General features: G+C 43.8%; 1 protein-coding gene across 4 annotated transcripts in view; it reads left to right on the top strand.

Annotated features, from left to right (window-relative positions):
- The first annotated feature begins 2193 nt into the window (after window positions 1-2193).
- The window catches only part of CPED1 (cadherin like and PC-esterase domain containing 1), a 116164-nt gene continuing 92274 nt past the window's right edge, over window positions 2194-26083 (top strand). For 2 of the 4 annotated variants that reach the window (XM_035127144.3, XM_035127142.3), the window contains exons 1-3: window positions 2194-2332; window positions 2768-3261; window positions 23113-23290. In XM_035127144.3, coding sequence (XP_034983035.3) covers window positions 3004-3261; window positions 23113-23290 — 436 coding nt within the window. In that variant the 5' untranslated portion in view covers window positions 2194-2332; window positions 2768-3003. Of the gene's footprint in view, window positions 2333-2612; window positions 2655-2767; window positions 3262-23112; window positions 23291-26083 lie in introns of all 4 variants that reach the window. The other 2 variants (XM_088652072.1, XM_088652073.1) reach the window with 2 other exon arrangements.

The following is a 26083-nucleotide window of genomic DNA, read 5'->3' as shown; positions in this document are numbered from 1 at the left end:
TCTGCCCCATATAACCTGCCTTGGCAGGCCCCTTAGACAAGTGAACAAATTTGCGCCCCCCAAAAAAACTGTCACCTGACGTCACTATGACGACAAGCCCTGCTTGCCTAGACTTGAATTGTGCTTTGTAACACGACTCGCTGCCCTATAAAGGCAAAATGGAAACACACACAAAGGTTCCCGATTGCACATCGGCAGTTGTATCTCCACCTGCTCCTTGTTAGATGTCACATATGACATCAGGTTTGGCCTCACAGGTCAGATGGGAACCCATGCCAGCCCAATAAGGTTTGTGAACCAGAAGTCCTCCACCCCTGTTTGTAGACCGAGGTATAGGGGTGAGCAGACACATTTTACAAGAGCAAATGAATTTTGCAAGTTAAGTTCTAGAAGTCTCTGTTGGTGGGTTTTCTAATCCTAGTGGCAGAAGATAGGTGTTTCCCTTTGTTATTAACCAATGTTGGCCAAGAACAAGCATAATTCTTAAGCAAAACCAAGGACAGGTAGCCCAAATCCATAGAGAACAAATGTCTGCTTCCAGTTGAAGAACAACATTGCAAACACAGCACACAAAATATATTTATCAAAAAAGTGGTTTGTGTCACCTCTGAGGATTTATTAACTCCCAAGATTCAAACCTATACGCTATATGTAACCTTGGCAACTATTTTGGTTTTATATACCTTCAAAGCTGAAGATATATATTGACCCCCTTTTGCATTGCAGAACCTCAGTAGTGCAGCTAGAATATTCAGTGCACCTGATACAGTTACTGTGACTCTTAAGGATGAATAGACTAGATAGCATTTCCAGTTTTTAACTTGTTCTAAGTATTCTAGTGCAAAATGATAGTTTCTAGCACCAAGGAGCATACAAACATGCAATCACATCTGTAGCCTGAACTGATACAGTCCCAGCAGGGTTTGACCAGATGCTTCCCCCCACCACTGAATCAGTCGGTTCAAAGAAGAATTTCCTTGGATCCCAAGATCCAAGTTTATGACAATAACCTTTTGGTAAGAGAACCCCAGCAGAGATTTAAAACCACAAAATATGCAGCAAAGTACAGCATGGAAATAAAAGGCTGTAAAAACTTCCGAGTTTCAAAACTGTTCCCTTTAGAAGTTCCTTCTGAAGTTTCTCTCCCCGCCCCACATAGGAAAAGACCACACATTTGGTAAGTTAAAAATGGTTTGCTTACAAACTCTCCAAAGGTCAGATTCATTTGCTTTCCCATACATCAGTCAGAAAAGTTGCACAGGCAGTAAAATGTAGCTTTGTTGCAAAGTGGTCAAAGCTCCTAAACTATTGATATGGAAACACAAAAGAGGCTGGTGAAAGCCATGCAGCTGAGCTGGAATGACCAGCTCAAACCTCACATACAGAACTCACAGGTTAGACTGGGGACAATGAAAAAAGGCTTCATTACCTATTTCCTCCCAAGGTAAGAGGAAGTGACATAGCTAAGCCTTGTAAAGCAGCTTACTCTATGGTATTAACCCTTTCATATATTAACTTGACTTAAGCAAGTTGGTTATATGAAGCTGGTCATCCCACAGCAGGCATAGGCAAATTATGGCCCTCCAGATGTTTGGGACTACAATTCCCATCACCCCTAGCTAACAGGACCAGTGGCCAGGGATGATGGGAATTGTAGTCACAAATATCTGGAGGGGTGGAGTTTGCCTATTCCTGTCCTACAGAATCAGGTTCTTTTTTAAAAACTTACCTAGGTTTCCACGCCTTTCTTCTCTGCATGCCATCCCATCTTAAGTAAGAACACATTAACAAGAAGCCGCTAATTAATATACAAAGGCCTCATCTGCACTCTACATTTAAAGCAGTATCACACCACTTTAAATAGCTTTGGCTTTCCCCAAAGAAATTTAGCTGAAAAAATGGGGGGGGGTGTGTGTGCCTGGAATGGTTGAGACCCCTATTTCCTTCATGGAACAACAGTTCTCAGAGTGGTTTAACATTTCTCTCTCTTCATTATGTTTGAGTTGTCTGTATTCCAGCCACATTTTTAGAGTCCTTGTATAGCTTGGAAGCATGGAGGGGCACATTGTTGCTGTGTGATCCAGCAGCCTTGCTCCTACAGTTTCCAGCATGTGAGGCCTTTTAGAGCTTGGTGAACGTAACCCCACCCCTCGGGGCAGTCCTGTTTTTTATTTATATGTCTGTGGTCCAACTGAGTTCAGATGGAGTGCTGTGCTGTGTGTGTGTGTGTTGTGGAGATGAGCTGGAGTCATGAGGCTGCCTTGCTCCGAGTGGTTTTAATCAGCAGCCCGTTAGGGGAGAATGGAAAACGTCTGACAGGGCTAAGAACCAAGTAAGTAAACATAACTTTGAACTCCGAAAGCTGGAAAGAAAGAAACTTAACCGAGGGAAATCTAGCCTTTCGGCTTGTTCAAAACCAGATGAATTCTCTTTGAGAGAAAGCATGCACGTTTGCCGACAGGAAAAGGGCAATTTAAAAAGTTCTGGAATGAAGGAAACGGTATTTTAAAAAGCAACAGAAGGGAGGGGGGGACCTACATGGAAATCTGTGATGCTTTTCAGCTGTACAAAGACACCTCATAATTTTTAACCTTTTGCTTTCACGAATGCAGTTGTTCAGCTGGAGTTTTGTGGGATAAACTTTCTTCCAGACGGTAAGATTCCTTCTGCCACTAACTATTTCAGGACGCTTAGGTCTGCTCCTTCCCAACCCACACGACGCACTGTGACTTCTTTCTCTTTTCCTGCCCCCTCTCTTTTTGCACAGGTCGGGGACTGCTTCCTGAAGGGCTGTTTGTCATAGTCCGCTTTGCTCCGGAGACCTCGAACTTCTCGCCGGCTGATGCCATGGGAAAGCTCAAGCCCAGAAGTGATGGAGAACACTTGTGTTTTTTCCCCACGGGCAAGTCACATTTCCCCCTTCATTTCACGCTGACGAACAGTAGCCACAGCGATTCTTCCTACAATGTGGAAACGGGACAACATTAGAAACCCAGGGTGGCCATGGCTTGCCGGCAGATTCTGCCTGGCCGGAGGTGGTGTCGACTTCGCCCGTTCCTGGTGGTGCTGGTGCTGGCTGCTTGTCTTTTCTACCAGACCCTGACACCCTTAAGGACGAGGAGATACATTTCACCAGCTGGCAATGGAGTTCTACCAGACAAAGTGGTTTCGGAGTTGGTACAGCATAGGAGGTACAAGGAGATCTCCGCAAGCCAAGCCCGCTGCTTCCTTCCTTCAAGCAATCTACAAGTACGGAAGGAGGTAAGAGAAGCTACAAGTACAGAATGGAAAACTGGCTTAGAAACTGGAGGGACATTTCTGGCAGGCACAGCTAAAATTAACCTTCAAATAAGCAGAGATGGATCTGCTTGCTAGCTCGGGTGCATCCTTGGCCCTGTTATATTGTCTAGATGAGGGTGTTCCAAAGTGATGACCCCCCTGGAGTGAAACTAGGGGTGGGCAAATGTGTCAGATCTGTTTTTCTCAGTTTTTTTTATAAAAAAATTCAATCTTAAATTCAGTTCTCTTCATCAGTTTCCCTCAACAGAAAAAAAAAATGTCCTCATAAAAATTCCCCAGCATTTTAATGTGAACTTTTCCTAACACACACATTTGTATGCAATTTTGCAAAGCAATTTTGCCAAACACAATGTATTTTTTTTGTATGTTATACTCACTAACACATCAATATGTATGCATACTGTACTCTAGCATGCTCATCTTTGTACACATGACTTGGCTTGTGGAACGGCATTGCAAAATTCAGCGACTTGCACATTTTGAAGGAGGGCTGTGATCCAGTTTGCATATTGTTTCTGAAGTGCGAATCGGGCAGCTTCACCTTTTGATGTGAACCAAATCGCATTTCTGCTCCATCAAAGGAATCGGTCCAGGAAAGGTGGGTGGGCTTACACAAAAAGGACATATAGAATGGGGAGAGACAGAGGGTACTTCTGAGATGGATGTTGACTGTGGGATGGGTTCTCATGCATGCAGGTTTCTTGCAGCATCTGTACAACATCCTTGGGATCAAATGCTAGCTCATATTTCTACACGTCCTATTTAATTTAGACCACTCTTTTCAGGAGGATCTGATAAGTTAAACAAAATCTGTTGCAAACCATTTCTGAATGACCCGTTTACGATATTAAGCCCCCATGCCAAAGCACCCTGAGAGAGGGAGAAAGTGCAGTTGCCCAGTAGCAATTGTAGCACCCCAATCTCGTTGGAAAATGTACGTGGTTCTGTGTCGTTTGCACTAAATGCATAACGAGAAACCCAAAGTCCTGTGAAACGGCAAAGGAAACAGTAACTCCAGGCACATCCTGTAGATTCGCATTTATCTGTTATTATCCTACTTTGCTTCTTCCAAGTCTTACGGCTTCTAATAATTTAGAATATGTCAAAAAGAAACAGGGCGGTGAAGGGTGGGAGGAGAAGGATAGGATTGTGTATCAAATAGGATGAAGGAAGCAGGGAACAGTAGTGATCATAGAATGCACTGTGCTATCCTCTGGCCACAGGAAGTGGTCTACATAATAATATCCCTGAGTGTTTACCAACCACTTTTCGTATTTTAAATTTTTCCTCCATAATCATAGAACTACTATGATGAAATTTGCTGGGTAGAGAGTTTCCCTCTGACTCTGTAAATATATAGTTATTCCCATTCCAGGCCCAAGTGTGTTTGCTCAGAAATAATTGTGTTGAGTAGGCCTCACTGCCTTGCAAGTTTGTATAGGATTGTTGCCTTCGCCTCCAGTAAACCCTATCCCGAAACCCTGCTTATGCCTCATTGCAATTCTTTGAACAGATCTGGATGGCTAGCAGAGTGCTATGCTGATTTGCTCTGTACCCTCCAAACTGGCCCTCTCATTTCCGAACAAAACAATTTGAATGTTCTGATTATGAGGTTGCCCCAGCCACTCCAGGCGGCTTCCAACATACATAGAAACATAATAAAACATTAAACTTTTTTTTTTAAAAAAAACCCTTCAGATGTCTTCTAAGGTTGTATAGTTACTTATCTCCTTGGCTTGGAGGTCACGTAACTCCATACCCTCCAACGTTTCTCCAGTGAAAATAGGGACGTCCTCAGGAAAAGCAGGACATTCCAGGATCAAATCAGAAACTGGGATGGATTCTGTAAATCTGGGACTGTCCATGGAAAATAGGGACTCTTGGAAGGTCTGAGGGTGGGAATGAGAAGAGGGCGAAACCCAGTTCTCCCAAGTTTGTATCACCCACAATTCCTTTCTGTAGGCCCTAATGACCTGGAATGAAGCTGTGCTCCAGTCTGAACTAGAGATTGTACAGATGAGTGAAAATAATAGTGGGCGGTGCTCTGTATTTATGTTTCTCTCGGTGGTGGTGGTGGTGGCAACTCTGGTGGGCTTCTTCTTCTTTGGCTATCACTTGTAGCTGAATAAGATTGTCTTCCATAAATTCGGTTTTAAAAGTGAGTCTGTAAGTGACTGTGGAGGCCAGTTCTGGATCCACACATTCTTCCACAGTGGGGACATAGGTATCCAGGCGGGAGTTGATCACTGATGAGGGTTTGCCAAGCATGCCTTCCTCTTAGCGTGTTTCTCTCTTTCACCCTGAGTTCGAGCGTGTTCTAAACCCCTGACACCTTTAGTAAAGGCTGTTCTCCAATTGGAGCGCTCGCAGGCCAGTGTTTCCCAGTTGTCGGTGCTTATACTACATTTTTAAAAAAGATTTGCCTTGAGAGAGTCTTTAAACCTCTTTTGTTGACCACCAGCACTACACTTTCCATTTTTAAGTTCGGAATAGAGTTGTTGCTTTGGAAGACATCCGCACAACATGACCAGTCCAACAAAGCTGATGTTGAAGAATCATTGCTTTGACACTTCGAAGCAGTGTTGAGTGTCTCGTGGGCTTCCTGGTACACAATTGTTGAAATATCCTGAATGTGTGCAGTTATAGGAGATGGATTCCTGTCTATTTGACTGTTGAGAAAAAGAGAGTTCTCGTGAATTAACATATTATTTACTCATTCAATACAGTGGTACCTCGGGTTACAAACACCTCAGGTTTCAAACACTTCGGGTTACAGACTCCGCTAACCCTCAGGTTAAGAATTTTGCCTCAGGATGAGAACAGAAATCGTGCCGTGGCAGCACAGCGGCAGCGGGAGGCCCCATTAGCTAAAGTGGTATCTCAGGTTAAGAACAGTTTCAGGTTAAGAACGGACCTCCGGAACGAATTAAGTTCGTAACCAGAGGTACCACTGTACACTTTTATCGCATCCTTCCTCAAAGGACCTTAGGGGGGCATACATGGTTTCCCCCCAGTTTTGCATGAAGGATGTGTGCTGGTTAGACTGACAAATACTGGGACTGGCCTAAAGTCTCCCAGCCAGCTTCATGGCTGGTCGAGAATTTGATCAAGGGTCTCCCAGGTCAAAGCCCAACACTATGCACAACACCACTTGGGCACTACGAGTTAGTTTTCCTCCAGGGAAATAATATAGTTTTAGCAGAATGCAAGCTCGTTTACTACAGGGCGTGGTGTGCATAACTGAGGTTTTCTGCACTGCTAGTTTGCTAGTCGGGCAGCTATTTATACACACCGGCTAGTCTACACAGTTGGTGTATTTGTTCAAAAGCTCTTACATTGCATCTTGCACTTGGGGAGTTAACCCAGCAGAGGAAAATTGTAATAGTGTGACCCTCTCTTCCAGTAAAACTTTTAAAAGTTGATCCACCCCATCCTCAGTGCAGTGAGCTAGCCTTATGATGACATTACATGCTATTAAATACTGGATTTTACACTTTCTTTCTTTCTTTACAAGCTCCAGTACTCCAATGATCTACGAAAGAGCGTTAGGAATTTTATGGAGTTAAGACACACAAGTCAAATGATAGGGCTTCCCCCCCCCCAGCGACTTCCAAGGTTAATTAGCACAGTTTCTTGTCCCCAAATTGCCCTCAGGAGTGCATGTAGAGATCTGCAGTATTTCAGAGCTGCATAGAAGGCCACTTTCAGGCTCATTAAATGATTTTCTGAAAAGCAACCAAGACAGCAAAAAGATAAAGCTTCGAGGGAATGATCCAGATTTAGGAATGTGCTTCCATCTTTTCCATTGGATTCAGAGGCTCTTAAATGTGACCAGAGAATATCCTATGTTTTTCACATCAACTTATTTGTTTATAGTTCCTTTGTGTGCCAGAAACAACCACTTGTCCTTGAGTTACCCACATTCCAGCTGTGCTGAAATATTTCAACCTTAGCCATTTGTTTGATCATAGTTATGAAGTGAGCAACGTCTTGTGGCTGTACGAGCTATTTTCCTGGTGACATTTGTTATAAAATGTGCCGGCGGCTCTTTAAATTAAATGTCCTCCAGACCATTTCTCTTATTACAAACAAATCTATGTCATGACTATAAATAAAATAGTCTTGTCGCCCCTAATTATTGGGCAGCTTGCATCTAGAAAATGCTCTGTAATCCAGATATAGCTTCATCTAAGGGGTGGCTGATAATTCAGATCGGTGCTTTCCCCCCCTGGGGGTACCAGGGATACGCATACCCCTAAACATTTTGTGAATCTAAGTTTGGCCTCATTGAGGGGCAGTATTTAAATATGAGTGGGAAAATGAGAGTACCCCTAAACATTTTTTTAAGGAAAAAAAGGCACTGATTCAGATACCCTTTTGCTGATTTCTTAGTAGCAGGTCTGAGTGTAATTTGATGACATAAAAGGTAAAGGTAAAGGGACCCCTGACCATTAGGTCCAGTCGTGACCGACTCTGGGGTTGCGTGCTCATCTCACATTACTGGCCGAGGGAGCCGGTGTATAGCTTCCAGGTCATGTGGCCAGCATGACAAAGCCGCTTCTGGCAAACCAGAGCAGCACATGGAAATGCCGTTTACCTTCCCGCTGTAGCGGTTCCTATTTATCTACAGTACTTGCATTTTGACGTGCTTTCGAACTGCTAGGTTGGCAGGAGCTGGGACCAAGCAATGGGAGCTCACCCCGTCACAGGGATTTGAACCGCCGACCTTCTGATCAGCAAGCCCTAGGCTCAGTGGTTTAACCACAGCGCCACCTGGGTCCCTTAATTTGATGACATAGTTGTAAGCAAATATGGCCAAATAATGCATCTAGAATGTTTTTCTTTGATTGTTAGTATTTTATCACTTGTAGATTTTAAGACGCTTGACAAAAGTTTATCCCTTCTAATAGTTTGGAACCCTTTTAGGGCAATATTCACACCTTAGTGCCGTGATGTTGAACCTGTGGCCCTGCAGACGTTGTTGAACTCACAACTTCCATCATCCCTGACCACATGAATGCATAAAGTTTCCAATATGTCCCAGTAGGGCTAGGCAGTGCTTTTTTCTGGGGGTACTCAAGAGTATACAGTACAGTGGAACCTCGGTTTATGAACACCTCAGTTTACGAATTTTCGGTTTACGAACCCCGCGGACCCATCTGGAACGGATAAATTCACTTTCCATTACTTTCAATGGGAAAGTTCGCTTCAGTTTATGAACGCTTCAGTTTATGAACAGACTTCCGGAACCAATTACACCCATGCTTCGGGTTAAGTACACTTCAGGTTGAGTACTCCGCGGACCCGTCTGGAATGGATTAATCCACTTTCCATTACTTTCAATGGGGAAGTTCGCTTCAGTTTATGAACGCTTCAGTTTAAGTACTCTGCGGACCGTCTGGAACAGATTAATCCAGTTTCCATTACTTTCAATGGGAAAATTCGCTTCAGTTTATGAACGCTTCAGTTTATGAACAGACTTCTGGAACCAATTGTGTTCATAAACCGAGGTACCACTGTACTGTCACCTCCCCCCCCCCCCCAAGATAGATAGATAGATAGATAGATAGATAGATAGATAGATAGATAGATAGATATAGATGATAGATAGATAGAGTGGCATTTAGAGTAACAACTAAAAAAGGAGAATACACTGGGGCTAGGAGAGATCCCTATCTGAAATTCTGGAGAACCACTAGCTAGGTAGATCTGACACAGTTTATGGAAGCGATTCCACAATACACATCATGATAAGGAGGCAAAAGTTTGCCCTGGTGGGTATATTTAGGGACAAGGCCTGGCTTTGGTATTCATCCTCTTTCCTGTTGCTGAAATATGAACTTCAATTACAGTAGGTAGTACATTCTTTGTGGCTAGCCCAGATTGACCTACACTCCTGTGGGAACTGCAATCAACCTAAAATAGGGACAGCTGAATTTAGAGTCAGCTGAACTGAATATTTGTAGCTGTGCAAGTTCTGAGCATTCAGAAGATTTGCCGGTCTTAATGTTTTAAAAGTTGGACGAAATCTATGCAGTTCTCATGGCAAATTTATTTATATTTGCCTTCTGGGAGGGAGTTTGGGTCTTCGAAGCAGAGCTTGACCACAAGGCAACTAAGGGAGGAGAGAGGTTGGAAATTTAATTTACTACATTTATATGTATTTTTTAAGTCTATTAAATTTATATACGACTCCTCTTTTCTGCTCCTTTGGAATGTTAGTATCTATAATTTCTAATAAAAAAGCTTCCTGTTTTTTAACAAAAGTTTTTTTTTTCATTTCATTATATATCATCTCCCAGAAAGCTTTACACCAGGCATCCCCAAACTCGGCCCTCCAGCTGTTTTGGGACCACAACTCCCATCATCCCTAGCTAACAGGACCAGTGGTCAGGGATGATGAGAATTGTAGTCCTAAAACAGCTGGAGGGCCGAGTTTGCTGGTGCCTGCTTTACACGACCACCACATATGATAAAAAAACTTCTTTCTCTTTACATTTCCATCAGGTATTTGTACTTATTCTATACATTTTTGCTGACTTACTAGGAGTCCAATACCACCGGTACATCATTTTCATAAAATTTTATTTCAGCGTACAACATGCCGCAAATTTCAGATCTGTTTTCCATAACCTTTCCATCCAAGCATTAAACCCAGTACCACTCAATTTATAATCTGCATGGAACAATTCGTACATGAACAATGGTCCACATCTTCCTTTTGGAATACATATGTCAAATTATTAAGCAAAAGGAGTTTGTGATTAGGACTATCTTTCCACCCAACACGCAAAGTTCTGTCGACTAACCACATGAGCCGTTCAGCCCACTCTTGTGTGCTACGATGCCAACGGTCAAAACATATCTCCCTGATTTAGGGGCCTGCCCTATATTTAGATAGCAAACAATGAGAAGCAGAGTAGCATTCCAGCCATCGCAGTTCAAATCCTCCTCCTTCCTGAACGAAAATACTAGTGATATAAAAAGCCAACAAATGTTTAAATAGCCTCCAGAGAAGGGAAAAAGAAAGATGGAGGAAATTAGTTTCTTTCTAGCAATGTAGGAAGCACCCAAGCATTCTAGGCTTGCCATATTTCAAAAAGTAAAAACCAGGAACCCCCCCAAAAGTTGTTGAGCTGTTTTTAGGAGGAACTCACATTTTTTTTAAGGAAAACCCAGAAGTTGCTGAGCTTTTTTTTTAAGGCATCAAAAATGCAATTTTGCAATTGACTTGCCTAAGATCCAGGGCAAAGCGCCACCTTTCAGAAATTCTCCGTGGGTGTCAGTTCTGCCTTTGAAATCCCGGTAACGTCCTGGACATATAGCAGCCCTAAATAAACCATACCCCAATAAAGCATGCTGGAGGGGTGTGGACAACTGGCGGAGCTCCATATGATAATACAAAGAAGCGTGTTTCAGAAAATAATAATAATAATAATAATAATAATAATAATAATAATAATAATAATTTATTATTTATACCCCGCCCATCTGGCCGGGTTCCCCCAGCCACTCTGGGCGGCTTCCAAAAAAACAGAAATTCTAAAATACAGAAATCCATCAAACATTAAAAGCTTCCCTAAACATTTCCCTAAAAAATGCATTGGGTGTTCTTCCTAAACATTAGGAAGAACTTCCTGACAGTAAGAGCTGTTCGACAGTGGAATTTGCTGCCAAGAAGTGTGGTGGCGTCTCCTTCTTTGGAGGTCTTTAAGCAGAGGCTTGACAGGCATATGTCAATAATGCTTTGATGGTGTTTCCTGCTTGGCAGGGGGTTGGACTGGATGGCCCTTGTGGCCTCTTCCAACTCTGTGATTCTATGATTCTATGTCCTATGATTCTATGGTGTTCTTGGCAGCTGATTTATAGCACAATAATACTGAAGTTGACCCGGGTGCTACTTGAGTAGATCTCTTTCCATTGGGCCAAGTGGCTTTTAGCCAACTTCCAGCCATCTCTTGGCACCCCTGAAAACCAGATGCCAAGGTTTCACTATAGCTCCATGGTATGCCTGGTGGTCCCAATAAATTTAACTTGCTTTCCAGAAATTCGCTTGCCGTTGACAAATGCCTGGGTGGTTCGCAGCGGGCGTGGGTGGCTTATACCATTGTCCAGCTTTGCTGGTTACGAACGTGCTTTATTTCAGTCAATACAAAATGTGGATGGATGCTCAGTGTTTACACGCCACTTCATATAATCTGTGGTAGAAACTATGTGGCAAACGACTTCTGTTGGTTTCTGGGTAAGTGTGATGCAAACCTACCAGCACAGATATCCAGGAGATGATAGATAGATGATAGATAGATGATAGATAGATGATAGATAGATAGATAGATAGATAGATAGATAGATAGATAGATAGATTAGATAGATGATTAAACGGCTCAGGTCCGCAATACCTCAAGGACTGCCTCTTTCCATATGAACCTACCCAGACCCTGAGATCATCATCTGAGGCCCTTCTTCATGTGCCTCCTCCTTGAGAGGTCTGGAGGGTGGCAACACGAGAACGGGGCCTTCTCTGCAGTGGCTCCCCATCTGTGGAATGCTCTCCCCAGGGAAGTTCGCCTGGCTCCTTCATTATACACTTTTGGGCACCAGGCAAAAATGTTCCTTTTTAACCAGACCTTTGGTTGATTTGATTGACAACCTATGCCCTTTTAAAAATGTGTTTTTGTGTGTGGGGGTATTGAGTTGTTGTATTTATTTGATGATATATTTTGTGGTTTTATATTTTGATTTTCTTCTGTATACTGCCCTGAGACAGGGTATATAGGGCAGCAGGCAGCATATAAATTCGAATAATAATAATAATAATAATAATAATAATAATAATAATAATATCCAGTGGGGAAAGCACTTTGTCTTTTCATCTTATTTTCTAATGCAAGGCCTTTTGCTGGCCTCTGGTGCTCTCTTTAGCTTGCATAATTTCGATGCAATTTCTGTTTAAATACGAAATAGGCTCAGGAACTTGTTCATAGAGTACATAATTGCTGTCCCCAAAAAAGAAGATTTATTTTACTTTATTTTTTTAGGGCTAACATTCTGAAAGCTAGAAGGGGAGGAGCAGAGCTCATTCTTTAGAACTCTCTTGGCATAAAATGTAATTTTAGTAATCCTGCCTCATCTATGTCTGACTTTGATTAGAAACACAATCCACCAAGGGGGGGGGGGGAGGAATCCACACTGGAGCAGGAACCCCCATGAAGCTGGCCTCGTCTGCTTGGATTCATTCAACCCACCCACATTTGAAATAAGAAAGTGGCTTACATAACCCAGCTGCTTAGGAAGGGCCATTGACTTAACTGCATCACATCACATCTGTGCTCTTTGGTTTGCATCACACTTCCCCAATCGCAATCCTTCTTGCAGGACCATTGCAGATGTACAATCCTGCACTTTTACAATGGGGAGCAGAGAAGCAGTAATGCTGCATTTAACTGTGGCAAGGTTGGATGTGAGCGAGAGCCAGCAGTCGCTACAACACGATGCAGGTGGCGCTGTGGTCTAAACCACTGAGCCTCTTGGGCTTGCCGATCGAAAGTTCGGCAGTTCGAATCTCCACAACAGAGTGAGCTCCCATTGCTCTGTCCGAGCTCCTGCCAACCTAGCAGTTCGAAAGCACGCCAGTGCAAGTAGATAGATCGGTACCACTGTAGCGAGAAGGTAAACGCCGTTTCCGTGCGCTCTGGTTTCTGTCACAGTGTCCCGTTGTGCCAGAAGTGGTTTAGTCATGCTGGCCACATGACCTGGAAAGCTGTCTGTGGACAAATGCTGGCTCCCTCAGCCTGAAAGTGAGATGACCGCCACAACCCCATAGTCACCTTTTACTGGACTTAACCATCCAGGGGTCCTACAACAGAGGTGAGAAAACACAGAAACACAGCAGCTATGTCCTTGGGAGACATATTCTTGAGGTAGCTGCCAAGCGTCTCTTCTATTTAAGCAGACATTTTATGTCAGAGATAACAACTGCAGCTGTTTTATACTTTTCCATAGATGCACCTATATGTCTGCCTCTGTTTGATCATTACTAGATTCTATAACTCTGCACGTGCAACTAATCTGATGGTTATTTCCTTGACATTTATAACTAGATAAATATACCCCCGCCAGCACATCTGTTTCAAAATTGTTCTTGAGTGCACCAAATGAGGCTACTTTTGGAAAAGTAAAACCACCCACCCACACTAGTTAGAGGAGTATAAAAAGCATAAATTATTTGACCAGGCTCTTTTCATCTGTTGTTACTGAATCTTTTCATGCCAAGACTCAGCCTGAAGCACCGGTACATTTTTTTTTTTATGTAGAAGCGGGGCTGAAAAAGCAAGATTGGCAAAGTTCTGCATAAATTGGAACATCGCTTCCAAAGCACTGTGAATCATGACAGGCTCAACTGACAGTAATTTAAATAGAATCAATAGTGATGGTGATGTTTTGTGTACAAAATGGTTAACAGATTCAGAAAAGGGGAAACATGAAGTTTGACAGGCTGCTTTTTAACCAAAACACAGTTCAGGTCTTTAAAATATATCTCAAAAGAAGGGGGAAGAAACTTTATATGTTGTTGGTCAGAAAGTAAAGGCCGTGAGTCAGTGATAGATAACGTATTTTACATGGAAAACATTCCAGGTTTATCCCTGGCATACCCTGATTGAGACTCAGAAGAACTGCTGAAAGTCTCAACAGTACTAAGCTAGATAGAATGATGGCCTCACTTGGTAGAAGCCATCTTGCTAAGTTCCTTGCCTTAGCAGAACTATGCATTTAAAGCAGCATCATGCCACTATTTAGTCATGGCTCCCCCTACAGGAACCAAATCCCAGGGGTCGAGGTCCCTTTGTCCCCCCACCCCACCCAATAAAATATTTGAAATTGATGGGCACTGCCATTCAAATGATGTGTGTGATCAGTTATACAGAAAAGAGCTTACCTGGTCCCCCAATGTTTTTTTCAAGTTGGCACCCCTAGCTCATCCAATATAATATTGGGAACTGTGCTTTGTTGAGGATGCTGAGAATTGTTAGGAGACCCCTATTCCCCTCAGTCCCTCTTCTCAGGAAAGACGGGGAGTTACCCTCCAACATTTCTCCGATTAAAATAGGGACGTCCTATTCCGTAATGATGTCGATGATGATTTTTTTATTTATACTCCACCAATCTGACTGGGCAGCTTCTGACATATACAAAAGCATAATAAAAAAAATAAAACATTAAAAAAAACTTCCCTATACAGGGCTGCCTTCAGATGTCTTCTGAAGGTTGCGTAGTTATTTATGTTCTTGGCTTGGGGTCTCATAATTCGAACATTGCTCCGATGAAAATTTGTTGTTTAGTCGTTTAGTCGTGTCTGACTCTTCGTGACCCCATGGACCATAGCACGCCAGGCACTCCTGTCTTGCACTGCCTCCCGCAGTTTGGTCAAACTCATGTTCGTAGCTTCGAGAACACTGTCCAACCATCTTGTCCTCTGACGTCCCCTTCTCCTAGTGCCCTCCATCTTTCCCAACATCAGGGTCTTTTCCAAGGATTCTTCTCTTCTCATGAGGTGGCCAAAGTATTGGAGCCTCAGCTTCACGATCTGTCCTTCCAGTGAGCATTCAGGGCTGATTTCCTTCAGAATGGATAGGTTTGATCTTCTTGCAGTCCATGGGACTCTCAAGAGTCTCCTCCAGCACCATAATTCAAAAGCATCAATTCTTCGGCGATCAGCCTTCTTTATGGTCCAGCTCTCACTTCCATACATCACTACTGGGAAAATCATAGCTTTAACTATACGGACCTTTGTAGGCAAGGTGATGTCTCTGCTTTTTAAGATGCTGTCTAGGTTTGTCATTGCTTTTCTCCCAAGAAGCAGGCGTCTTTTAATTTCATGACTGCTGTCACCATCCGCAGTGATCAAGGAGCCCAAGAAAGTAAAATTTCCAATGAAAATAGAGATGTTCTAAAGAAAAGTGGGACATTCTCAAATTAGAAACCGGGACAGCTTCTGTAAATCCGGGACTGTCCCTGGAAAATAGGGACACTTGGAGGGGGAAATAGGGATATTCTAACAATTCTCTGCAGCTTAAGAGGCTACAATTTCCAGGATTTTTTGGGAGAAGCTGTGGCTGTTTAAAGTGGCATGATATTGCTTTACATGTATTGTGCGGATGGATCTCGGTATAACAGAAATACAAATCCTGCTACTATTTAATACCGGTATGAATCTATTGCCTTCAGTATAGGTCCTGTGCAGAACACATTCTTGAAACAATCAATGGAATTTGAACTCGGGTTTGCCAAGCCAAACCTCAGGTTTCTACCCAGCGGATGCAGTGGCTAAACGGAAAGCTTAACAATATGCTTAGTCCAGCCCTGTTAGAGCAAACTAGGGATCCTGGATTTCAAAGGGAAAGGAAAGTTTCCACTAAAGAAGCCAAATTCTTCATTGTCCAGTTAGAACATCTTTATTCTCTTAGTGCTACATGTGTGTTTTTGCAGTAGGAAACATTAATGTCTAGAAGTAGACCCTGTTTTACAATTTGTGGTCTGTTAAACGAGAGGCCAAGGAAAGATTTCAAAGCACCTGCATTTAAACCAAGAGTTTATGAAGAAAGTGTTTGGGTCAACTCCTTCCAGAATCAGAACAATCCAGTACAAAAGCTTTCTGTCTAGACGCTTTGGAAATGGGAGGCTAGATGATCTATTATCCTGTTTCCCAAAACTGACTTGTGCAATGTTTTTAGGAACTATTTTTAACTGTTATCGCTGCCTGTGGAGGAAAATTACTGCTTGGTTTGGCTATGTTCCAGTCAGGCCATTTTATTTCTAAGTATATATACTGTCAAAGTGTGATTTGCTAATTAAAAGCACAAAAATGAAAAGGCCATCGTTTCTACTGGACCTTTAGTGGTGGTAGGCTTGACTAAAACATTTAGAATTCTTGAATTTTCCCTCTCTCTCTCTCTCTCTCTCTCTCTCTCTCTCTCTCTCTCTCTCTCTCTCTCTCACACACACACACACACACACACACACACACACACACATGTACACGTAATTTTGCTTTCTTCCTGTAGAGAAAAGTTGTAAAACATTTATGTCATCCTTGTGGAAGAATATTTATATTACATGTTCATTTAACCAGAGGATGGTGTTGTTGGACTAAAACTCCCATCAACCCCTGCCAGGGTACGTGGGTGGCGCTGTGGTCTAAACCACTGAGCCTCTTGGACTTGCTGATCGGAAGGTCGGCTGTTCGAATCTGTGTGACAGGGTGAGCTCCCGTTGCTCTGTCCCAGCTTCTGCCAGCCTAGCAGTTTGAAAGCCCACCAGTGCAAGTAGATAAATAGGTAACACTGCACCAGGAAGGAAAACGGCATTTCCATGCGTTCTGGTTTCCGTCACAGTGTTCCGTTGTGCCAGAAGCGGTTTAGTCATGCTGGCCACATGACTCGGAAAGCTGTCTGTGGACTAATGCCGACTCCCTCAGCCTGAAAGCGAGATGAGCATCACAACCCCATAGGGTCCTTTACCTTTTTTACCTTACCTATGAGAGCGGTCTCAGTGGAAGTCTCTGTGTAGAAGCCATAGAGCTTCCCTCTATGGAGAGCCAGCTTAGTAGATCTGCATCTTGTGTGGCCCTCCACCCCAGGCATGATTCTTCTTAAACGTAAGCCCTCCATTCGGATGCTGATAATTGATAAACACCCAGTGCCTGAGCCAAAGTCTACCTACATCGGTAATCAATAAAAGTTGTGGCCAATTTTAAATCCCTAAAAGTTGCCCTGCCTGTTTTGCTTGCATCTGTTGTTGCCTTGGTTTTGCCTTCCAGGAAGGGAGCACTGCGGGCAGGTCTGCAATTGTCTCTCTTTGTGAGGTTGCTTCCACCAGAAGGCCTCAATAAACAGGACTAGGGTTGCCATACATCTGGAATTTACCGGACATATCCAGAATAAAGCAGTGTCTGGCCAAAATCAGCAAAAATAAAAATTGCTAGGAAAAATCCAGCCCATGTCAATAGTGAATTATTGTATTTTAATATTTTGTTGGAAGCTGCCCAGGGTATAAATAGCTCCAAAATTGCATTGTAAACCTTTTTTGGGGCGATTTTTTTGCAAAAAAAGAAAAAAAAGCTCAACAACTTTTCTGTCCAGATTTTTGTCGTTTGAAATATGGCAACACTAGACAGTACGCAATAGACTCTGAGGAGGAGGTCTAAGTGGGAGGGATGCAGAACTGCCCAAAGTGTTGGAAAAGCAACAACTTGTTGCTTTTGCTTGTTGTTGTTGTTGTTGTTGTTGTTGTTGCAAGCAAAAGAGTCATGGCAGAAGAGTCCCATGACACACTGGGACTGTCTTTTTATTTATTTATTTTCTTATGTAAAAGATCATGTGGAGGAGATGACCGTGTGAACCAGGATGCATGCGGAGACAGTCAGCAGGCATTTCTGCAGTGGCAAAAAATGTGTTTCTGGAATCAAGGATTTGGAGAGCTTGGGGGTTCAGTTTAAGCGACAGTTCTTGATGCATTGCACTGTTTGGCTAGAACTTAAATCACAGTTAAGACCAACCAACAGACTGTGTACTAATATTTGGTTTGCCTAAAAACTTTCAAATTCTAGTCCAGATGAAAAGGTTTTGTAAAAGTTGTGAAAGTTAGCTGGATTTTGGCAAGTTTTCCAGGAGAAAGGAATTCCACAGCTGTGGGTTAGGCTCTAAAATTGTCCCACTGTGTTCCTTTGCTGACTGTCCTTACCTGGCACACAGATGGTAAACTCAAGCAGACATTCTCCCCTGAACTTCCAGATTCCACTGGGGCCTAGCGTAGATGAGAACATGACTCATAGGTATGTTAGACTCTATTGGCGTAGGACTTTATGTTATTAAAAAAAACTTGGGTCACTGCCAAATTCTGCTTAAAGTGGAATGTGGCTTAACATTTACTTTCTATTACAGTGAAATAGCATTGTAAAACCGCTCGCTTACTGAAAGCTGTCGTTTGCGTGGACAGGCGGAGTCCCCCCAACCCCAGGTGACCCCCGAGCGGAATAATGACTCAAGACAACGTGTTATGCGATTAAAATTGGCCACAACTTTATTAAGATTCAGATGTAGGGAGACCTTGGCTCAGGCATTGGGCGTTTATCCTTCCCAGTCCCCAGCTGGGGATCTGGGGGACATCAGGGTCATCCAGAATGTATGGGGGTTGGGCTGGCTCTGGAGAACATATGTTCAAGCAGAGAGCCCGTCCCCTGTTTCGCCGCTGTTGGAGGGGGAGAGCAATGACAACCTCTTGGCGTATGGCCAGTGCCTCCCCTCAAGACCCCTTTAATGGGGAACCCTGAGATCACCGTCGCAAAGCAGGTGTGGGTCACCACTTCAGGCCCCCCCCCATTTAGGAAGATAGACTAAAGGATTCCGCCCAAGGCCTGAAACCACCAAAGTTGTGACGTTTTGCTACGGGAAAAGCAAAACCTGCCAATGCAAGAAAATTCCTTTCCGGCCCTTCAACAGCGACCATCACGTAGCAGCGCCCGCGTACCTGTGGAGAAGAGGTTAACCTGCAGAAGAAGACTTAACTGAGGGAGGGGAGGGTGGGATAAGTTCTGGAGCCAACTGACGCTTTGCAGGTAAGATTCACCTGTTGTGTGGGCAGCACGGTCCCTCCCCTTACCTGGCCAATCCCCTGGCAACGCCTCCCCAGGCGGGATTGGGCGATTGGCTGAGGTAGGCGGAGACCTCCAGGTGTCCCGCCTGGGGAGGATGAAGCCAGCCCGAACTACCAGGAGCCACACTGGGATCCGGGGGGCTGCATGCGACCACCCAAAAGCCCCCCCTACTATGAAAAAGCACACATGAGCTCTGACCAAAATATAAATCAGGATCCTTTGCAGCTGCTATCTGCAAAAGTTTCAAGAGATTGGTGGTGCATTCAGCTGTAATCTTTGCCACATGTAGTTTGGCTGTCAGTTGTAGCCTTCAAGTCCACAGCAATAGAGGGAATCCCCTGTTCTAAAGACTACAAAACCCAAGGTGCAGTGTAATTGTGTGAAATATCATCTGCATAATTGTCTGGTGCCTTCAGTTCAATTCAAACCAGAAGCTGAATTTTCCATGAAATGCCACTGCTTGCGAACAAATCTTAATTCCCCCCACCCTACTTCCACTTCATGACAGAATTTCTCCAGTTGGTTTTGCATAATCCCAGTAAAAAACACTCTTTAAAATATATTCAGAAGAAAATGGGGAGCCAGACATATGAAGCAATAGGAGGCTTTAATAGCCCTGAGAATAAGAATATAATGCGGAAGGAAATATCAGAAGAAGATAGCAGAAAGGGGTAAAAAGGGATGAAGGGGTGTTTTGAGGTAAAATTGTCCTTCGAATCATAGAATCTTAGAGTTGGAAGGGTGCCAATGGTCATCTAGTCCAACCCCCTGCAATGCAGGAATACTTAATCTCTCACTGTTGAATAAATAGGTTATAAATATAACCTTAGCTGTCCGAGGATGAATTACAAGAGTGTGTAACACAACACCGTTGAAATCATAACTTCCTCTTTACTCCTGGTTTCTTTTGCTTATGAGCACAATGCATTTTCTGCCTGGAATATTTCGAAACTTCTTGCCTAACCCTTTTGTTCAACATATTTCATAATATGTGAATGGAATAGTGCAACTAGCATCAACTGTACCGATTGTAGTCAGGGAAAGAGGTATACTCGATATTAAAAACAGAGACGTGTTAGTCGTTCATCAAAGAGCTTAACACAGTTATGTGTTTGCCCCCCGCGAAGAATTTCATACTTGAGCCAAGTGTAACATAAAACTGCTTCCTGCGACTGGGAAAATATGGCTGTGAGCGTCACTTTATAGCTGGCTATCAGGCACCTCAACAACTGGAAGCATTTTGACTGACACTCATTTATAGTGAAACATATAGCCAACTGGTCCCATCACCTCCTGGCAAATAGAAGGGGAAGAAATGGAGGCAGTGAGAGATTTTACTTTCTTGGGCTCCTTGATCACTGCAGATGGTGACAGCAGTCACGAAATTAAAAGACGCCTGCTTCTTGGGAGAAAAGCAATGACAAACCTAGACAGCATCTTAAAAAGCAGAGACATCACCTTGCCGACAAAGGTCCATATAGTTAAAGCTATGGTTTTCCCAGTAGTAATGTATGGAAGTGAGAGCTGGACCATAAAGAAGGCTGATCGCCGAAGAATTGATGCTTTTGAATTATGGTGCTGGAGGAGACTCTTGAGAGTCCCATGGACTGCAAGAAGATCAAACCTATCCATTCTGAAGGAAATCAGCCCTGAGTGCTCCCTGGAAGGACAGATCGTGAAGCTGAGGCTCCAATACTTTGGCCACCTCATGAGAAGAGAAGAATCCTTGGAAAAGACCCTGATGTTGGGAAAGATTGAGGGCACTAGGAGAAGGGGACGACAGAGGACAAGATGGTTGGACAGTGTTCTCGAAGCTACGAACATGAGTTTGACCAAATTGCGGGAGGCAGTGCAAGACAGGAGTGCCTGGCGTGCTATGGTCCATGGGGTCACGAAGAGTCGGACACGACTAAACGACTAAACAACAACAACATAGCCAACACTCAAAGACCCACAATTCCGTGTTTGCATAATGTCTCTTGTAAACACTCCTTGGCATCAGTTTAGCAAATATGAAGCTTATCTGGCAACCCTTTAACTTTCCAGTTTTATTTTTGTATGGTGGGTGTTCAGATTATTAGTACACACAAGCAAAATTCCAAATTAAAGCTTCTGCACAATTACATTCATGCTCCAACAGGAACTTGAAACTTGTATTTTAGATCCATCAAGTGGTTACCAGATAGCCTTGCCACAGTTACTATGCATGCTCTAACAACAAGTAGATATGAAACATTTTGCATAGGGGGCTGCGTTTAAAAGTCTTCTGAGAAATTTCAGAATCTAGCGGCCAGATTGATGCCATTAGTCTTAAAAATTAGTCAGTTTCCCATATTCTCCAACATTTCTCCGATGACAATAAAGTAAAGGTAAAGGGACCCCTGACTGTTAAGTCCAGTCACAAACAACTCCGGAGTTGCGGCGCTCATCTCGCTTTACTGGCCGGGGGAGCCAGCATTTGTCCCCAGACAGCTTCCGGGTCCTGTGGCCAGCATGACTAAGTCGCTTCTGGCAAACCAGAGCAGCATAGAGAAATGCCGTTTACCTTCCCGCCGGAGCGGCACCTATTTATCTACTTGCACTTTGACGTGCTTTTGAACTGCTAGGTTGGCAGGAGCTGGGACCGAGCAACGGGAGCTCACTCCGTCGCGGGGATTCGAACCACCGACCTTCTGATCGGCAAGCCCTAGGCTCTGTGGTTTAGACCACAGCGCCACCATATGGAATAGGGACATCCTATTCCATAATAATAAATTTATTATTTATATCCCACTCATCTGATTGGGTTGCCCTAGCCACACTGGGCAGTTTTCAATGTACAGTGGTACCTTGGTAGTCAAACGGCTTGGCTCCCAAACAAATCAGCTTCTGAACGCTGCAAACCTGGAAGTTAGTGTTCTGGTTTGTGAATGTTTTTCAGAAGCCAAACATCCGACGCAGCTTCCACTTGAGTACAGGAAGCTCCTTGGTTTTTCGAATGGTTTCGGGAGTCGAACAGACTCCCAGAACGGATTAAATTTGAGAACCAAGGTACCACTGTATATAAAAAGAGTTTGGGACCACTGTATCTGAACAACTGGTTCCTCCCAAGTGGACTCTGGTCTTTTTCATCCCTCTGGTGCAGCCAAATATACAACCTTTTTGTGGTGGCACCCAAGTTATGAAATATTCTCTCCAGGCACACCTGTATGGTACCTGTTTTACTTGTTTTCAAAGGCAGATTTTAGGGGGCAGTGTGTGGAATTTCTTGTCTGTAGAGAACAAGTCAGAAGAACAATCCTATATAATAAAGTCCAAGTGTCCCTGCGTCCACATTTCCCGTGTGTCCCTGGGTTACTGCGCATGGGCCCCAGGGACACAGGGATTGGACAGCAGAGACTGGACGCACACACACACACGCTCTCCCCCCCCCACCTACCGTTTCCCTGCGGCTGCCAACCGCCGCTCCTGGCTGGACTGAGCGTTGGCGGGGGGGGAGCGCACACGTGTGTGCGTCCAGCAAGGACAGGTCCCGGGGTTCGGAGAAGCGCTGCGCAAGCGCTTCTCCGAACCCCGGGATGCCTCCTTCCTGTCTGCGGCTTGGGGAGAGGAACGGAGGAGGAGAAAGCAGCGCTTTCTTCTCCTCCGTTCCTGTCCCCCTGCCGCTGACAGCAAGGACAGGTCCCAGGGTTCGGAGATGTTCTAGTGCCCATTATTGAACGGGCTGAAATACACTAGTTCATGTATAAAGGAGCCAGCATATAAAAAATGAAACTCTGCATGAACCATCTCCTAATTTTGGGTTTGTCCTGGGAACTACAAGGAGAACCTGCGTTCTGTGTCCCTTGTTGCACTTCTGGGGGTAAATGCAGTTCCAAAACTATTTAGTCAAGGTGGATTCAGTTCCTACGGGGATTATCTTACTAGGTGGGAATTTTCTTTCCACTGAGGGATACTCCTAGGAAGTAAAAAATGACTGTCCCCTAGTGAGTCAGAATGTAACTAGATATTCAAATGTCACACGACTACATTACTATTGTAATTATTGCATAAATAATATGGTTGTCTGAAACCGCTCCCAGGAAAAACATATACTATTTTCCATGCGAAAGCATTTCACGGTCCTGTGTGTTGCCTTATATAGCTTACGAATACCCCTTTTATCTTGTTTCTTGTTTTAGATGGAGGACTCCATTTTTAAATTCTTTGGAAGTCAGACAAGGGCAGTAATACTGTACATCCCGTCTTCCGGCAGTGAACAAGACCTCCTGTTATACCGGCACATCCTTGCACAGCACCATTATAGAGTTACAGTCCTTGAAGACAGGAAACTGAGTGGACATGAAATCCCCAATCCAGGTGAGAAGACTTGTAGTATTTTCCCAACTGTAACATGATCAGATCATGAGGGAGAGGAGAGTTCAATGACCATATATTCTACAGTTTATTATTCAGAGGGTTCCCAAGTTGAAACAGATTGTGGTCTAGGGTTACTGCATACTATTTTTATTTTATTTGCCATTTTCTTTCATCTCAGTCACAGTGCAAAAGGCAGTTTGGAATTTGCATAAGTGCATGCATTACTATTTAATCCAGCTCCATCGTGCTCCCACTACTGATGTTTGAAGCCAGGCACACCTAACGTTAGCCGCAATCCATATTCATCATGGGAAACACTTCTGTTTTATTTGTTTACATTCAAACCAGCTTCCATCTGATTTGAAAACACAAGTCACGGTTAAGCTGAGGTGTGTACCTTAGAGACAGCCACTGCACATGTGCAGATGACAGCTTTGCTGAGTCAGAATTCAGGGGTGGGGTGGGGTTGCAGCACAGAGAAACAAACTTGAAGAAGACATCCCTGTCCCCTCCCTGGTGTGTAAAGGTAAAGGGACCCCTGACCATCAGGTCCAGTCGTGCCTGACTCTGGGGTTGCGGCGCTCATCTCGCTCTATAGGCTGAGGGAGCCGGCATTTGTCTGCAGACAGCTTCCGGGTCATGTGGCCAGCATGACTAAGCCGCTTCTGGCGAACCAGAGCAGCGCACGAAAACACCGTTTACCTTCCTGCTGTAGCGGTACCTATTTATCGACTTGCTCTTGATGTGCTTTCAAAATGCTAGGTTGGCAGGAGCAGGGACCGAGCAAAGGGAGCTCACCCCGTCGCAGGGATTCGAACCGCCGACCTTCTGATTGGCAAGCCCTAGGCTCTGTGGTTTAGACCACAGTGCCACCCTGGTGTGTACAGCATTGTAAAAATGTGATTTGAAACACAGTGGGAGTGGGGGGCAGGAATGGCGTTGCTGCATTTTAAGTTGCTAATATGTACATAAGCCTTGGGTTAGGTTCCATACATTTGAAGCTCATCCAACAAATGACTCTCCGTTTCACCCACCCCCAAATCCTGAGAACTGTTATTCCACCTCACAGAGGTATAATTCCCAGCACCCTTAAAACAAAACTGCTGTTCTCGGGATTTTCTGAGAGAACTAATGTAGGGCTGCCATAAGTCTGGATTTTCCTGGAGGTATCCGAGATTTGTCTGTTGTAAATATCATCCGGATGGAATTTCCTGAAATTATGAAAAATGTCCAAGAAAATCTGGACGTATGGCAACCCATGTCGGAAGTGTTGATTTTTTGGTGAATCCCCCCCCCCAAAAAAAACATAGCTGAAAAACTTTATTATTTTTTGATTTTGCAAAGAAAGCTCAACAACTTTGCGTTTGGGTTTCCACTTTTTAAAATATCGCAACCCTAACTAATGTGCCTTAAATGTGCATTTAGTCTGGCATCTAAAGGGCTTGAAGGAAGGAGCCAATCTGATCTCCTGGGACAGGAAGTTTCAAAGTCTTGGCACCACAACACAAAAGGCCCTGCCAGTGTGTTCCCATCAACCTCTAATACAGTGGAACCTCTGTTTATGAACACCTCGGTTTATGAATTTTTGGTTTACGAATGCCGTGGACCCATCTGGAACGGGTTAATTCACTTTCCATTACTTTCAATGGGAAAGTTTGCTTCAGTTTATGAACGCTTCAGTTTATGAACAGACTTCCGGAACCAATTACACCCATGCTTCGGGTTAAGTACGCTTCAGGTTGAGTACTCCGCGGACCTGTCTGGAACGGATTAATCCACTTTCCATTTCTTTCAATGGGAAAGTTTGCTTCAGTTTATGAACGCTTCAGTTTATGAACAGACTTCCGGAACCAATTGTGTTCATAAACCGAGGTACCACTGTAGTGACAAGACACTATAACAGGCATAGGCAACCTTGGCTCTCCAGATGTTTTGGAACTACAACTCCCATGATCCCTAGCTAACAGGGCCGGTGGTCAGGGATCATGGGAGTTGTAGTTCCAAAACATCTGGAGAGCCAAAGGTTGCCTATGCCTGCACTATAACATGCACACATTGATCTGAGTGGATGGGAAGGATTACATAAATGTGTGAATGCTGTTCAGCCTGGAGGCAGTGTCAGGCTGTCTGCTTCTCAGCTGTGAGGGGTGTGCGATTTATGGCCAACTCTTGCAAAGCACAGAATACTATTTTCCTTAAAGGTTTGTGATCAATTACACTCTGATGCACTGCGTGGTTCACCAGTACAGGTGATGTTTATTCATGTTCTGAGATCAGCAGTAATAATTCCTTACATCCCCCACCCCCTGCAACCATAAAAAGGGATTTAAAGGCTTTCTTTCAACGTCCAGATGTACCTCCAGCCTTTCCATATGGGAATTGTATGGAAAACATCAAACAGGCGACATTTTTAATTTGGGGGGGAGTCTGCTCCATGAGTTGGAAGGGTTTGTAGGTTGTTTATGTTGCCAGATTTACGAATAAGCTTTATGAATAAATTTGAGAAATGAAGTAACTTGCTTACATACCAAAGCGATGATCTTCTCTATAACAGATGGAAAATCGTTCCTTTTTTTCTTGCTAGCAAATAACATTTCCGTGTGTTTTTGCAAGCACAGTACTCGACGTACTCGTTTCTGAAAGCATATGCTTTATGTTGTGTCATAACATTTTCCTAGCAGAATGGTTCTGATGTATAAAAACGAGCTCCTATTTAAAAGAGTCAGGCTTTACATACTGAAACAGATGAACCGAAAATGGTAGGATAAGGAGACAAGAATCACTTCTCCTTGT

Source organism: Zootoca vivipara, chromosome 9 (assembly GCF_965207765.1).
Source record: "Zootoca vivipara chromosome 9, rZooViv2.hap1.1, whole genome shotgun sequence".
Lineage (NCBI taxonomy): Eukaryota > Metazoa > Chordata > Lepidosauria > Squamata > Lacertidae > Zootoca > Zootoca vivipara.
The sequence above is the reverse complement of the archived record's forward strand: the minus strand, read 5'-3'. Positions and strand labels throughout refer to the sequence as shown.